At 43.2% G+C, this 15,831-nt stretch overlaps 1 protein-coding gene across 1 annotated transcript in view; it reads right to left on the bottom strand.

The window, feature by feature from the left end:
• The window catches only part of ATP1A1 (ATPase Na+/K+ transporting subunit alpha 1), a 31,535-nt gene that overhangs the window by 434 nt on the left and 15,270 nt on the right, over window positions 1-15,831 (bottom strand). Inside the window, exons 6-22 of the mRNA XM_034929861.3 lie at window positions 15,541-15,675; window positions 15,294-15,411; window positions 14,604-14,872; window positions 13,900-14,098; window positions 13,425-13,534; window positions 11,342-11,476; window positions 10,608-10,800; window positions 9,042-9,217; window positions 7,597-7,733; window positions 6,303-6,453; window positions 5,551-5,719; window positions 5,256-5,410; window positions 4,797-4,920; window positions 3,331-3,476; window positions 3,077-3,207; window positions 2,682-2,783; window positions 363-454 (exon numbers count right to left, since the gene is read on the bottom strand). Coding sequence (XP_034785752.1) covers window positions 363-454; window positions 2,682-2,783; window positions 3,077-3,207; window positions 3,331-3,476; window positions 4,797-4,920; window positions 5,256-5,410; window positions 5,551-5,719; window positions 6,303-6,453; window positions 7,597-7,733; window positions 9,042-9,217; window positions 10,608-10,800; window positions 11,342-11,476; window positions 13,425-13,534; window positions 13,900-14,098; window positions 14,604-14,872; window positions 15,294-15,411; window positions 15,541-15,675 — 2,542 coding nt within the window. The remainder of the gene's footprint in view (window positions 1-362; window positions 455-2,681; window positions 2,784-3,076; window positions 3,208-3,330; window positions 3,477-4,796; window positions 4,921-5,255; window positions 5,411-5,550; window positions 5,720-6,302; window positions 6,454-7,596; window positions 7,734-9,041; window positions 9,218-10,607; window positions 10,801-11,341; window positions 11,477-13,424; window positions 13,535-13,899; window positions 14,099-14,603; window positions 14,873-15,293; window positions 15,412-15,540; window positions 15,676-15,831) is intronic.

Raw genomic sequence — 15,831 nt, 5'->3', positions numbered from 1 at the left:
GAAAACCAACCAGAGGATGATGGGGGTCGGGTGTGTTAAAATCCAAACATGGGACCTCAACTGTACTTATTTACATGTTTTTAGGAATACCAAGTTACCTGGAAAGATGGTTTAGATTCTGACAAGTTTTCACTAAATCATACTTGGTTTGTATTTTAAAGTCTAAAACATGACCAGTCCTCAAACTGTAACTGAGATCTACATTCCGAAGATGTGACTATGGTCAGTTTGCTGGTCCAATCACCTTAGCTACTCAGACTGACCACTGAGGGAGCCCAGACACCTTGAGGGAAACAAAAAACCAATAGAACTATAGCCCCTCCCGCTCCTCCTCCAACCAAAGTCAGAATGCCCATAATTACCGCCAGGGCGTCGCCTGATGATGAGTTTTCTGACTTCGTCATATACGAAGATGAGAAGAGAGTAGGGGAAGGCACAGAACCACCAGGTAGGTCTGGAAATAGAGTAACGTACCAATTTATATGCACACGAACACAGTTCAAATAAAGAAAGAGAAATTGCACATCACCAGTGACAATGAAATAATCAGCCTGAAAGGAGAAGCCAAGTACAGTCACAGTTAACTACTGAGTCATTAACAGAACAAATAAAAATGTCTTAAAACAGATTGCTACTCCATGTGCCCACGGCCTAGAGACGCAGAGGAAATCAGTCTGCAGACTTTGTAATGGAATCCCTACTCATCTTCAGTTTGGATTTCATAAGACTTGGTTTATAGGATGAGCAGAGTACTTTTCTGTTAACCATCCCAGAGCAACTGAACATTTTCTTTCTTTCATTTCTAAAGTGTTTAAGAAGCTTTTAAGACCATCTGCCTAATATCCCAGCATTTTGAAGATAAAGACCTGCCAGTGTGGGTCAAAACCAGTTTATGCATTCCCCAAATTTGATCTCTGACAACAGCATTTGGGATATCAGCTCTGTGTTCTGAGGCCTGGTCCTGGGGACTGAAAAAAGCTGAGCCCAAAGGCTTCCAAGGGGCCTGGAGGCTGAGCCACACAGTCTCTAGCCTGCTGACAGGCTCCAGGCAGCCTCCGTGATCACCAGCTCCCTGCTATGGTGTGAGAAAGGCTGTCCCTGGGCAGGACTCCGGTGGCCTCCTCTTCTTCCTGTGTGTCTGACAAGGCAGCTAAGAGAGATGACCTCATTTGACTCAGTCACCGAATAACTGAACCACCTTCCAAAATTGGGCAGAACCTGTCAGAACAATCTCTTTGGCGGTGGCAAAAAAACCATGGAAGGACCCAGAAGATGGAAATGCCCCCTTTTCAGTGTTATTTTCCACCAGCCTTTTTGGAAAGCTCTGTGACCTCTCCAAGCCCCATCTTGATACATAATGGCCCAAGCTGACAGAATTCAGTTTGGAGATGGCTGGCCCCTGCTGTACACCAGCTTTGTGTAGGGAGCTGGGGATGCACAGAGAAGAAAGACACTGTGGCCCATGCCTTCTAGATTAAAACCTAGCAGGGAGGTGAAATGACAAGCAACAAGTAATGCCAGAGAAGAGGTGCAAGTGCACAGGCCCTGGAGGGACAAGCTCCAAGGAAACCGGCCCTGAAGGGACTATCAGGATTGGCAGGGTAAGAGGGAACAGAAGGAGGGATGTGGGGAGGAAGGATCTTACCAAACACAAAGGCAGAGGAAGAAAGCCGAATTCACCTAACATGAGCTTGGATGGGTAAGGGGTACAAGAGAAAGCTATAAAGACAGGTTGGGACAATGAGACTGACTCTGGATGCCAGTCTCATCTTGCACCACAGACGATGTCTGCACATACCCCACAGGAAGTGAATGAGGCTGATGGGTTTTGGTTACTTTAGGGATAAGATGAGCTGAAGGAAGTGCTGGCAACAAGGGATTGAGAGATGGTCCAGACGGGTCTGAGCAAGGATGAGGACAGCGGGAATTCAAAGGAGACTAATGCTTTAAATCAAAAGCTTCGAAGGAACTTGTAAATGGGTCCCACAGTCTGTGGCTTTGCACATTTTAATCAAGTTGCAGTAGCTTAACCTCAACCAGGTATCACCAAACATACTCAATGTTGCAAAAAACTAACGGAGTTTGTGATAAACCCTCTTTGAAAATTCAAGTTTATCTGAAATGCAGAGTCATTCACTGTGTTTAAGGCCAAAGACTAGCAGTATGCTTCCTTTGATCAACTCTACCCATGACTGATTATAAAGTAAAAGGGACCTCAGATCTGTTTCTCCAACCTTCTTTCTTTGAGAGCAGAGTATTCAGAGTCTCAGAAAGGTGGATGACTTGTAATGGGACAGTGACTAAGCAAGCAAATCAAGATTTGAGCCTGGGCGCCTAAGCTCCAGCATACCCCCAGTTGGCCTCTAAAGACAACTGGACTACAGCTGTGGCAGACCTGAGTGCTCAATGCAGTCCGCTGTCGAGCAATTCCATGGAGCTAGAGCCTGTGTGGCTTTATCTTATCTTGGGCCAAATCCTAAACACTAGCTGCTATCATGGAAGCCTCAGGATTTGTTAGTCTGATTTACTGACATGTCAAGCTTTCCCAGTTTTCCGACCCATAGGAATTTTTGTACATACCACTCAAAATTCTGAAAATAACAACTATTACCACAAGTAATGGGGGGAAAAGCCACACATACTATTTCATACTTTTTGGAGCTACCAAAGGATCAACTTACTTGAGGGGATACATCCTAAGAGCAACACCCATTCCAGGGCAGTAGGAAAGGAAAGCAGCCAGGGCCGTCTCTTCAAAGAGGCCAAATATCAAGATCTTGTTCCTAAAATCAAAGTAGGGGAGAAAAAGCTTAAAAGGTGCAAATAAAGGTTTATCTTCTAATGCTATGCATTAAAATGGCAGATCAACATCTTTATGTATTAGCTGTACTTGAAAACTTGGAGGTCAGATGAAAAAACTAGAAAGCTACATTTCTTGCTTCCTAAATTTGCTCTATAAACTAGAGATTCCAGAAACCTGGCTATATGTGTCATATGCTTAGTTTTTGGCAAAGGGTTTACAAATCACCAGTCCCCTTCTTTGAGCCAAGGCCTTGACATGTCCTTCATTACTTACTTCATCCCCTGCTGGAAGACCGAATTCCTCCTGGTCTTACAGATGACCAAGTCGGCCCACTGCACCACCACGATACTGACGAAGAAGGCTGTGTGGCAGGTGAACTCCACGATTTTCCTCTGCTCATAGGTCTGAAATGCAGAAGACAGAAGATGAGCTCTGGCTCTTCACCTGCATGGCTGGTGGCAGTGTGGCCTCAGTCTTCTGGGGCTTGAGGAGCTCTGACACTGGTCAGGTCAGAGGTGCCCACTCACCCACTGCTGCCCGTAGCTGTCTTCCACATCGTTGATCCAGCGGTCATCCCAGTCCACTCGGAGGCCCAACAGGTGAATTGGGAGGAAGCCGTTCTCAGCCAGAATCACAAAGTAAGTAAAGAAGCCTCCCAGGGCCTGGATCATTCCTAAGTTGGAAAAACAACCCGATTACTAGAACCTCACACACAAGGGTACCTGTATAGCCTTCAGCTGATTACTGCAGCAGGCCTGGGACAGCACATATGGAGGAGTGTTTCCCCCTGGTTGATAAAAGCACAGGAAAGAATTGCCTGGTCACTCACAGGCTATGAGGGATGGGATGGAGGACCCCAGGCATACACTCCAATCTCAGGGCCCTCTGCTTTTTGAGTCACTTTTTGGAGCCTACACAAAGACACATGTGCCTTGCTCTCAAAATGCCCACCTGTTACTTGACCAGCTGCTTCTAAGGGCATGGCCTTTAGGGGAAATCCACTTCCCTACTTTTTAATCTCTGACAAATGATAACTTCTTTTCCATCTTTCAAAATTCCTACATGCTGCCATTTTTCTAGCCACTGTGGCACTTTCTGACTCTCCTCCCCACCTTCAGGACCCTCCTCCCCTGGCATCCAATTTAACCACGCTGCTCCAAGTTCCTCAGGGCAGGGTTTCATCCTAAACCACCAGAGACCTAGTCTTCCTTCCTCTCAAAAGCAGGCCTCCTTGGAGAAGGTCAGGATGGGCCACCAGCCAATTACTTTGTTGCCAACAACTGTCTAATGAATCTTTGCCATAATTTCCACAATATTCTATCTAATCTGTTCTACTTTATTTATCCAAGCGTTCACAGTTATGTGACCCATTAATCCAGGAGAATAAGACATCCATGGTGGCTTCGCCAGGTTCTCTTGAAGGAACCCTAGGCAGAGGATTTAAAAACAAATGGCATGCTGATTGCCCACCACCTAGACCACCTGTTAGCTAGTCATGCTGCACTGTGGGGGCAGAAGTCCAGTGTGAGGCGGATGGAGGATCACCCTTTGGTGGTGACCTACCAGCCAAACTCTCAAACACATATACTTTCTCCAATGCCTAACTCCATCCAAGTGAGTGACAGATAAGTGTGTATCTCCAGGGAAAGCAGCCTGTGTGTCAGTACACACAATTCCTTAGAACCATGCCTCCTGTTCCGCAAGGCTCAGTGAGGAAGGACATCCTCATTTCTCAGGCAGAGTTGAGCCCAGTTCCAAGGTGCTCAGTATAGAAAACCAGTTTCCACAAAAGGTAACTGGGCAAACAGCAACAGATGTATTCTCACATGGAAGAGAGTTCAGAGAAACTCCACAGGCTCACTCCGTTAGGGCTCATCCTAGACCTGAAAGTCGCCCGGATTTGCAGTCTCTGAAATCAACCTCAACCTGAGGTGGACACCATCACCTCAGATGCCTTAGATGTGCCAGCTTCCCACTCCAGGCTGCAGCTTACCAATCTGCCCATAGGCCATGCTGATCAGCCGCTCATTCACAAGTTTGTCTGTTTTGGGATTTCTGGGCTGTCTCTTCATGATGTCACTCTCAGCCTGCTCATAAGCCAGGGAGATGGCAGGAACCTTGGAAGGGGTGGGGAGAAGGAATTTAGTTACTAAAAATAAGGAAGCTAATATTGTGAACCTTTTGTTATAAAATTCTTGCCCTCCCATTTAAAAATCTTTTAGGTGAAGTATACAAAAATAAAGATTCCCATCTGATAAACAAATGTTAACTGCTGCCTTGAAGAGCGGTAATACTGATTCTGTGAAGCCGGGATTGGGACACACACTGGATATTGGTCCTGAGAATTTCTTTTCCCAACGCCAGCCTCATGGATGCCGGGAGCATAGTGCCAGTGAATGAAGACACAGCTCACACCTCACTACTATCGATCTGTGACTGTTGTGACACTCACCATGTCAGTGCCCAAGTCAATGCAGAGGATGGTGACAGTCCCCAGTGGTAGTGGAATGTTTGCAATAATAAATATCAGGAACGGGGTGATCTCGGGAATGTTACTGGTTAAGGTATAAGCAATGGATTTCTTCAAGTTATCAAAGATCAGACGACCTATGAAAACCAAGATTTTTTACTGTTAGCTTATGAGACAAGCACACTGGAAACTGAACATATCCAAGAAGTATACAGAAGTGGATGCTAATGGGCAGTATCTGAATAAGATCTTGGTGTACACCTTAAATAGCTCTCACCTTCCTCTACTCCAGTCACAATTGAGGCAAAGTTGTCATCCAGAAGAATCATGTCAGCAGCTTGCTTGGACACATCTGAGCCAGCAATCCCCATAGCAACCCCAATGTCTGCTTTCTTCAAAGCTGGAGAGTCATTCACACCGTCACCAGTCACAGCCACGATAGCACCCTACCCCAGAAAAGGGAAAACGGGTTAATACCAATCACTTTTCCTAGCGATGGAAATAGTGCGATGCATGCCCCCACTGAGCACTCATTACAGACACTGCTCCTTTCCCATTGAGACTATTTATGAAGCCTGAGAACCGTCACAGGGAAGTATTCACACAGGCCCTACACCAAATAACAGAACTGAGAAGTGACAACAAACATAGCACCCAGCATTAACAAGAGCTACTCAAAGTAATGACTCTGGTGGGTGGCACTCCAGAAAATCCTATTCCTGTATGCACGCCCTGTAGTCTGACCACTCACATCTCTATTGCAAATACTAGGACCCCATATCAGATGACTCCACGGAGGGGTCAGGCTCTGGGACACAGTGGACACCTGGACTTTAAAGTGCTTCTGTCACTGCTAAACCATTAACAAGTCACCCTCTCTATGCCTATGAGCTTCCTACTGGCCTATTTATACTGAGTCTAATACAGTGAGGTATGCATCCATCCATCACCGTTGCTCTGTTTCCACTGGAACTCCAATCCCTAAAAGCCAATAGTGCCCAAAGCAGCCTGATCCTTGTGCTGGCTGACCTGTCTTTGGCAGCCTTCCACAATGATGAGCTTCTGCTGAGGGGAGGTCCTGGCAAACACTATCTCAGTGTGGTACTTCAAAATGTCATCCAGCTGCTCGGAGGTCATGTCCTTTAGATCACTGCCATGTACTACGCAGGCCTTGGCATCCCTAGAATTAGGACAAAAAAAAAAAAAGTCACGCATCACATCACCAGCATGTGTCCATCACCTCAAGAGGGGATATTCTTATGCAGATCACTTTGTAAACAAAACAAAGAAGGAATTTTCCCCAGCACATAAAAGCTATTAAGTGTTCAGTACTTTACAGGTTACAGAGCATTTTCATATATTTTATCTCATTTGAGGCTCATGATGATCTCTAAGGCAGGCCTGTCTGTATTCTTCCTTTCCCTATCTTTATTAAACATGCTGAAATATAACCAAGTTTTAGCTGGGTGTGTGGCTCATGCCTGTAATCCCAGCACTTTGGGAGGCTGAGGTGAGTGGATCACTTGAGGTCAGGAGTTCGAGACCAGCTTGCCAAAATGGTGGTCTAAAAATTCAAAAATTAGCCGGGCATGGTGGTTGGGGCCTGTAATCCCAGCTACTTGGGAGGCTGAGGCAGGAGAATCACTTGAACTCAGGAGGTGGAGGTTGCAGTGAGCCAAGATCATGACACTGCACTCCAACCGGGATGACAGAGCGAGACTCCATCAAAGAAAAAAAGAAATATAACCAAGTTTTAGAAAGTGGCAGAGCTGACACAAGACCAAACCCTCTAACCGTAACATAGGGTGAAAGGGCCCTAAACCTTAAAACAAAACCAATTTGCTATTATCTATTTTACTTCATTGCCAAATGTCTCCCGTGTTTGCCTGAATGGCCTAAGTAATTGTCCCTTCCTTATTTTGTTAGTGTGGACCTGGAAAGTGTCAAGATGCTAGGTGCTAGGCAGTAGAGCTCAGTGGTTAACAGCATGAAATCAGAAGCTAGACTGCTGAATTTACTGCATGATTTCACCAGTTCTGAGGTACTTCAAAAGCCTCTTGAATCTTTACCTTCCCAGCTCTGCAAATAATAGGTCACCATATCAAGCTCTTAGAACAGTAAATACCATCTAAGTGCTAATTATTATGACTTGCTCTTACTTAAAACCCTTCTTAGGAATGACAAGGTTGCTTTCTGGCAGTGCAGGTACATTTCCTACTCAGAGCAAGCCTAGATGCAAACCACTATAGAACCACGCTGAAGATTTTAAACCATCACTATTTGCTCGTTCACAGCAGACTGTGATTTGAGCTTCCTGCCTTACCTGGGGTTCACCTGGCTGACTGGGATGTTGAGGCGGGCAGCAATGTCTTCCACGGTCTCATTGCCTTCTGAGATGATGCCCACACCTTTGGCAATAGCTTTAGCTGTGATTGGATGGTCTCCTGTGACCATGATGACCTGTAATAAACAAGACAATGTGTTGAATGCAACTGCCAAGTAAATGACCTTAAAGTCTTATATCCAGTAGGCAAGAGTAAATACTAAAGATGATTCGGCTTAGACTATCAAAAGGAAAGGAATGCAAATATAAAACTAATAAACATCGATTAGCCAAAAATATAAACATATATATCCACAGAAAGGAAACACAAAGGCAATACTCAGGTTTTATCCTGGTACACAATCACTAGCATACACAATGTCTATTTTTCCTTCTACGGAGTTACATAAAAATACTTGAAAATTACTAAAACCAGCAAAAAAAAAAAAAGGATAAAAATCTGATGCTGGTGGGACTGTGAAGACACCACATGCTACTGGCTAGCATTCTCAAATTGGCACAACTTGGAGGAAAAGCAACATGTGACAAGAATTCAAAATTGTTATTTTTTGATGCAGTGATTATACTTAGAATATACTTTAAAAAGAAGCAGTCGGAATGGTGAGGAAATAACTTCTACAAAGCTTTTCAGGGCAGTATTAATCCTGAGAGTAGGCCGAGTGTGGTGGCTCATGCTTGTAACCCCAGCACTTTGGGAGGCTGAGGTGGGCAGATCACCTGAGGTCAGGAGTTTGAGACCAGCCTGGCCAACATGGCGAAACCCTATCTTTACTTAAAAATACAAAAATTAGCTGGGCGTGGTGGCGGGTGCCTGTAATTCCAGCTACTTGGGAGGCTGAGGCAGGAGAATTGCTTGAACCTGGGAGGCGGAGGTTGCAGTGAGCCGAGATCGTGCTATGACACTCCAGCGTGGGCAATAGAGCAAGACTCTGTCTCAAAAAATAAATAAAATAAAATCCTGAGAGTAAAAAACAGAAACAAATCAAATACCCAGCAACAGGATATTAGTGCACTTGAGTAATATTCAGCTACTTAAAAAAAGACAGATACACAGAGGACACCAAACACTCATTAACAAACAGTTAACTGAAAACACAGAAGATATGCCATTCATTGCATAAGGTACATTAACTTAGAATAATGCAAGTATTTTAAAACTTCAAGTCTTTTGCTGTTTTTACTTTGCTTACATTTCTTTTTTAAACAATTGCTTTCCAAAAAATTTTTAATTCCTCGTGTGTTTACACCATCATATTTTAATACTATCTGGTCTTTTCTGGGTGGAAGTAAAGCTTTGGAGATGAGAAATTAATATTCCAGGTGAGATAGAACAGCTGGCCATCTGGACCTCAAAAGGCAACATTCACTGAGTAGGGTGTCCCAAGGCACTAAGAGATGAAGCCAAGGAGGCGCCTGGGCACTACCTTAATTCCAGCACTTCGACATTTGCCCACGGCATCAGGAACGGCCGCCCGTGGAGGGTCAATCATGGAGATGAGCCCAACAAAGCACAGATTATCGATAGGGAAATTCACATCGTCAGTGTCAAACTGGAACCCTTCAGGAAACTGTTCATCTGGCAGAAAGAGGTGGCAGAAACCTGCGAGGAGGACAGGAGCCTTTGAAAATTTCAGTGACGCCGGGCAGTAAGAAGGACAACAGCAGCCTATTCAGCCTGCCTACCTTTCTCTGGAGTGTTTACTTTGGAAAATTTTTAAAGCCTATATTTTTATAACAGGTGAGGGTTTTATTTAACATTTATGAACGATAGAGTCACTGAAAGAAAAAAAGCATTTGAAAGACAGAATCCATCACACCAGGCCTCAAAGGAATTGGAAATTGTTTAATGTGGAGAAGACTGAATTGATAACACTAATTTTGAGCACCAGGATATTAGGGTTCTAGACTTGCCCACTGATGATGACATTAAGTTATTTGGATTTGGCAAATCATGGAATTACCTGCCTCAGCTGCCTTCTCTGGAAACATCAAGGCCATACCTCTGCTCTCTTGTTCATTTAACTGAAACATATTACTGAGCACCAATGTGGGACATCATGCTAGCTACTTTTGAGGATAAGTACAGATCAGATGCATTCTGCCCAGGGGGTTTATCATCTAGTATAGTAAATACAAGAATCAAGATAATGTAAGACATTCTTTTCAATGTTGTATGACGTTACAATGATCTTTAACGTGCCATGTGGACTCAAAGAAGAGAGACTGCTTCCACTTTGGGGTGGTGGAGGTAGGGAAGTGAAAAATACTTAAAGAGAAGATAGCAATCCTTCGGTTGGATAGACACATACGAAAGATACCATGAGTTAGATTTACCCAAGTTAAGAAGAATAGGAAGCATTATATAAATAATGAATGTAGTATCTGTCAACCTACAAAGTATTATAAATGCCACTTTCCCAAATACATTAGACAATGGGTAAAGTGAACTTCTCAGCCTCAGTAGCTGTCAGGGTAGAAAAAAATAGGTAGCATCTTAGACTAAAAGTTTACCGTTAGTCTAGTTTCTGAGCTGAGCACATAAGTGCTCATGTAAATTCACACCCATTCCAAGGCAGTCAGGAAATAGTATGTCTAACTTAGACACACTAAGAATTAATTAACTTTAATTAGGCTTATAAGTCATGTCCATAGCAACAAAGGTTAGATAAGAAAGATCTTCTTCCACCATTTTTTTTTTTTTAAAAAACAAACAGAACTGACTAGCATGAGACCAAAGGTCTAAGTACAAGTCAGAAGCAAACCATCAGGACGTTGTTTTCTCACAGCCCAATATGCTGAACATTTCTTCAGCACTTATTGTTTTCAAAATAATAGGGGGCAAATAAACAAATAGGAGGATTGCCCCTAAAAGATGTAGAGGAAGGTCAACAAGACATAGAGGTTCACAGGATCACTTGTTAACTGTCTACCAGACTAGGTTACTGGATAGAAACGTGCCCAGGCACTCTGTTACCAGGTTATCTGCATACCTAGGACTCGTTCTCCGAGGCCCCCCAGCTCCAAATAGGCGTTCTGAAAGGCGTCTTTCAGCTCCTCATCCAGGGGCTGCTCCTTGCCGTGGAGGAGGATAGAGCTGCAACGGTCTAGGATCCTTTCTGGGGCGCCCTTCATCACCAACAGGTGTCGGGGCTCCGATGTGTTGGGGTTCTTATGAATAGACAACTGTGAAGGATTGTTGAGACATAAACATTGGATGGTTGGATGTGTGGCAGTCCATGGTGGAAAACAAAGCTTCACTTACTATTTAGTATTTGCTATAAAAGACCCAAGATCCCTTCTTTCTAAACTCTGAAGTATCTTACACCTGTAACATACTTTGAATGCTACAGAAAAAAAAAAAATGAGCACTATGATATATTCATAAATTCCTGACATTTGTTCACATTAAAAAAGAACATACGAAATTTCAGAACACAGGGATTGGGGAACACTTGTGTACAGACACCTCCAGCCCCCTCCCTACATGCCCACACCCACCCCAAACCACAAGTATTCAAAAGGGCTCAACAGTGTTTTGCAAGAGGCTTCATTTATCCTGCTGATATTCAACTAAATTATGACATTCTGTAGTAATCAAGGGCAAAATTTAAAGCTAAAGCTTATAAAACTCCAAAGGGAGAATATTTCCTCTTCCTGCTCATGTACCTCCCCTCTTTGTCCCCCAGCTTGCCCTCGCCCTCCGTGTACCCATCGATCTTCAGACCTGGTACTTGTTGGTGGAGTTGAAGGGTATCTCGACGATTTTGGCGTATCTTTCTCTCATCTCCTTCACGGAACCACAGCACAGCTCTATGCACTTTAAGAGTGCTGACTCAGAGGCATCTCCTGCAACTGCCCGCTGTGAACAGAGACATCATCTGTAAATTATCTCCAAAAAATTTCACTGAGGCATCACTAAAAAACAGGAAAAATAACTCAAGACACATTCCAATCTTGTCAGAGGTAGCAGAGGATGGGCAAGAAGGAAGCAGCGGTGTTAAGTGGGGCAGGAGTCCCTCTAGCCCAGACCACTGCTGTTCACAGTGCTTCAGACTCAAACCCCAACGTCCTTCCCCGCCCCACAGCAGCTTCTAGTGAAAGAAGGGTGTGGGAAGGTGTCACCTTCCCTAGAAGAGGTATTAACACACCCTTCCAACCTACTGCAGTCTATTTCTATCTTCCCCTGGCCTACTGAAAAGTCTCAAAGCCAATGCTATTCCCAACTACCTATTTCTGGTTACTTAATCTGAAAATACCAAGTGAGAGACTAAACATTTATAGCACCTTTCATTACCGTAGAATTCGTAAGAAAATGCTTAAGGTCTCAGGACTGGGGACAAACTGCCTGTGTCAAGGGCAAAGTAGAAGACTGTACATTCTAATCATAACTGTGCAAAATTAACTGGGCCTGAAGGATGTGAACTGAAAGCTATTACCAACTCCAACAGTAATAAAATCGAACCACGTAACATTTTAGTTAAAGCTCACGCTTCAGTGACACACATATTTTCTATGATACATGATGACACACTTATATTTTGACATACTGAAAGCATTTTCAGTTGTAAACAAATTTTATATAGGTAAACCTTTTAGAACCTTAACATGTAAGGCTGCATATGCAGATGAACAGATCAATGCTCAGAAGTATAGCAGCTTGGAAAGAAACACAAAATAAGTGGGGGACATTTTAAATAAAAGCCACTGATTTTAATAAAAGCCATTTTTAATAAAAGCAGAATAGGGCTGCTTCTCCCTCCCCACTTTTTAGTAATAATGCCATCAACATGGCCGAACTCCAGAAATACTTGGAATACAGCTTCTGCTACCTTTCTGGGGTTTTTTAATCAGGAAAGATTTGATACTTGTGGGACCTGATGCTCAAAGCCTAGAACATTTCCACTTTGAGGTAAAGAAAAACATGAAACATTTATCTCAAGTTTTATCCTCAAGATGCACAACATTATCCTCAAATGAACATCAATTCAATGCCAAGAAAATCTCCTTTGCAGAATAAATGAACCCTATCCTCATCACAGAAGGCATCTGAGTTACATCCAAGCCATATTCCCTTTGGCAACTTAGTTTATACCCACAACTACTACAGGCAGCTTCACAGAGAATGTGGGACCCAGAGAGCCTCACATAGCTTTCTTCTCCTACAGGACTTTGTACAATTCACGATCCTTCTGAGACTGCATCTTCACTTGGGCAGCATAGTAAAATCTCAATCATTTCAAACTGCATCAGAATTCCACAGGCTAAGGCTGGGCTTATTTTGGCCTGGAGCTTATTTTTACATCATTAGTAAACAAGCTAAGAACCAATAAGATAAGATAAGCTGAGCTATTTCAGGAAAATAAAGGGCTTAAAGGAGTTACTGGAATCTACTGTATCCTAATATGCAAATACGATTATGGAGTCACTGCAGCCCTCAGCTCTCACTGTCCACTAGGTTAGGTGATAACATATAAACTCAAGGGTAGTAAAAGCAGATGAATTAGGTTTTTCACCAATAAAGACTGTCTTCCGTCTCCTCCCCTCCCACTTTGGTCAGATTTTTACTGCATCTTCCCTTTTTAATCAACCTATATGGAGCAGGGGGTCCTATAATACATCAGGATCTACAGGCAACACAATGTAAGTTACACACAGCAAAGTACTGCACAGACCACTCCAGGTGTTCTACAGTGAACAGTCACACAGACCACAAAGGTAATTTGCTACTTTTAACACTCAAATGGCAGTTCTCATGTGCTGTCTACATCCCTCCAAAAGGCAACCCATTAGTTAACTCTTGAGCATACCTTAAGAATAGGTAGGTTTTCCTGGTTAGCCTGAAACACTGCCCTGTTACAAAGACCTGCAATTCTGGACAGAGCAAGCCAGGTAGCTGAAGTCTTGTCAAAAGAGACACCTGATGGAGGCAAGAAAACACAACAGAACAATAATGCATTAACTTCAAAGGCTGTGTTCTCAGTTCTCCTATTAAAGTCCCATAGAAATCTGCAGTGATACATCTCATTTCCCAATTAATGAAACCAATCACATTTTAGGCATTCTTCAATCACATTTGTAGGGCAATTGGAAGTTTCTACTGACATGCAAAAAATCAATATCCCATACCCTTGACTCTTCACTAAATGATAAAAAAAAAAAGAAAGAAAGAAAAAGCTGCCATGAGGTTAAAAAAAAAAAAAGAAATTTCATGCAATTTCTTAAAAGAAAAAAAACCAAGCGAAGTGAGCAGGTGGCTGAGGTGTGTGGTAACCCTGGCCTTACCACTCTGATTCTCTGTCGTATCAGCTTCATGGATTTGATTGTCAAACCACATGTGGGCCACTGTCATCCGGTTCTGAGTCAGAGTTCCAGTTTTATCCGAGCAGATGGTGGACGTGGACCCCAAGGTCTCCACAGCTTCTAAGTTCTTCACTAAGCAGTTTTTCCTTGCCATGCGTTTGGCAGTAAGCGTCAGACAGACCTAAAAAATATTAGGAAGATTATTACTTCACTCAACCAGGTTGGAATTCTACACAGATTCTTGCTATATCCTAATGTGGAAGAAATTTGTCTAAAATTAAATCTCTCCAACCTTCTTCTGAAGTTTGAAGAAATAATAAGGGGAACCCATACATGAGGCTTCCCCTTCCTTCCAGAAAAGCAATCTATTAAGAAAAATAATAACAGGATTCTACCATATTCTATCCCCCTACTTGATCCCAAGTTCTTCTCCTTTCTCCACTGCACTGTTCTGGACCACGTGATAATTTAAAAGCAAAATGTATGCTTTGGGGTTATCTTACGTATAAACAAATGCTGAGGTTTTCTCACTGTCAAAATTCACCAAGTGATGTGGCTCTCAAGAAAAACTATATCAAACATCCAGAATAAAACATAAGTTGGCAATACCTTAGAATAGGATAGCGGAAGAGTGTAACATTCGTGCAAGCTGATCTGAGTCAGGGTGACCATCACCTGCCTCTTACCGTGACAGTGGCCAGCAAACCTTCCGGCACATTGGCTACGATGATACCGATGAGGAAGATGACAGCCTCAAGCCAGGTGTACTCAAGGATGAGAGAAAGGATGAAGAAAGACACACCCAGGAACACAGCCACACCCGTGATGATGTGGATAAAATGTTCAATTTCTGCAGCAATGGGGGTCTGGCCTCCTTCCAGTCCAGAAGCAAGTGTGGCAATTCTTCCCATCACAGTGCGATCCCCAGTATAGACAACAATACCACGTGCGGTGCCTTAAAAAGAAGGGGAGGGAGAACTGTACCTAATTGTATCTAACCTGAAGGAAGCCACGGATTTTACACAATTACATAGGATGACTAAAAAAACAAAAAGAGTTGATAAAAGCACACTTTTTAAGGGCCAGCTCTTTGGCTGTACGTGCTGTTTGGCAAAGGGACTTCTCTCCAGTAGCAGGACAGCAGCTCCAACACCCATGCCAGACTGGTGTTGTTGACAGAAGAGGCAGGGTGGAGGTGGAGGGAAGGGAAACTGCCACAAGGTTTCCTGCCAGCTAGGAAAACACCTCTGCTCTGTGCTTGACACAAGTTGTCAGAAATGGAGCCAATAAAACAAGAGATTGTGCCTATGGTTTTGATTTTGTTAATGCCCAAGAGAAATACCACGCCATGCTCAAAGTGCCCAAAAATGGCCTACCTTCAACACAATTGGTTGAAAAGAAGGCAATGTTCCTCGTCTCCAGGGGGTTTTCATTTGTGAAATCTGGAGACCTAGTCTGGGGTTCTGATTCACCAGTGAGCGAGGAGTTATCCACCTATATGTGAGGAAAAGAAGAAAAATGTCATGTGAATACACCAGCCTTATCATGGGCTACTGTACCCCTCAAATCAAGCTGCCTGAACAGCAGAGCTAGCTATGAGGTTTGTTAAAATAAAAGATCTACCTTGCAGCCATTTGCAGATATGATTCTGAGGTCAGCAGGAATTCGGTCTCCTCCTTTTACTTCCACCAGATCCCCAACCACAACTTCCTCCGCATTTATGCTCATTTTCTCACCATTTCGAATCACAAGGGCTTGCTTTGGAAAAGAAACAATTTACACCGTTAGTATACCAACAAAGAGAAGGTAGCGTCCAAAACAAGAAAATAAAATTAAAAAGTCATAATCCTAATTACCTGAATACAAAACAAAGATATTATTCACTTTTTTATTTACACAAGTTACAAAAGCTTG

The sequence above is a fragment of the Pan paniscus genome, chromosome 1 (assembly GCF_029289425.2).
Source record: "Pan paniscus chromosome 1, NHGRI_mPanPan1-v2.0_pri, whole genome shotgun sequence".
In the NCBI taxonomy this organism is placed as follows: domain Eukaryota; kingdom Metazoa; phylum Chordata; class Mammalia; order Primates; family Hominidae; genus Pan; species Pan paniscus.
The sequence above is the reverse complement of the archived record's forward strand: the minus strand, read 5'-3'. Positions and strand labels throughout refer to the sequence as shown.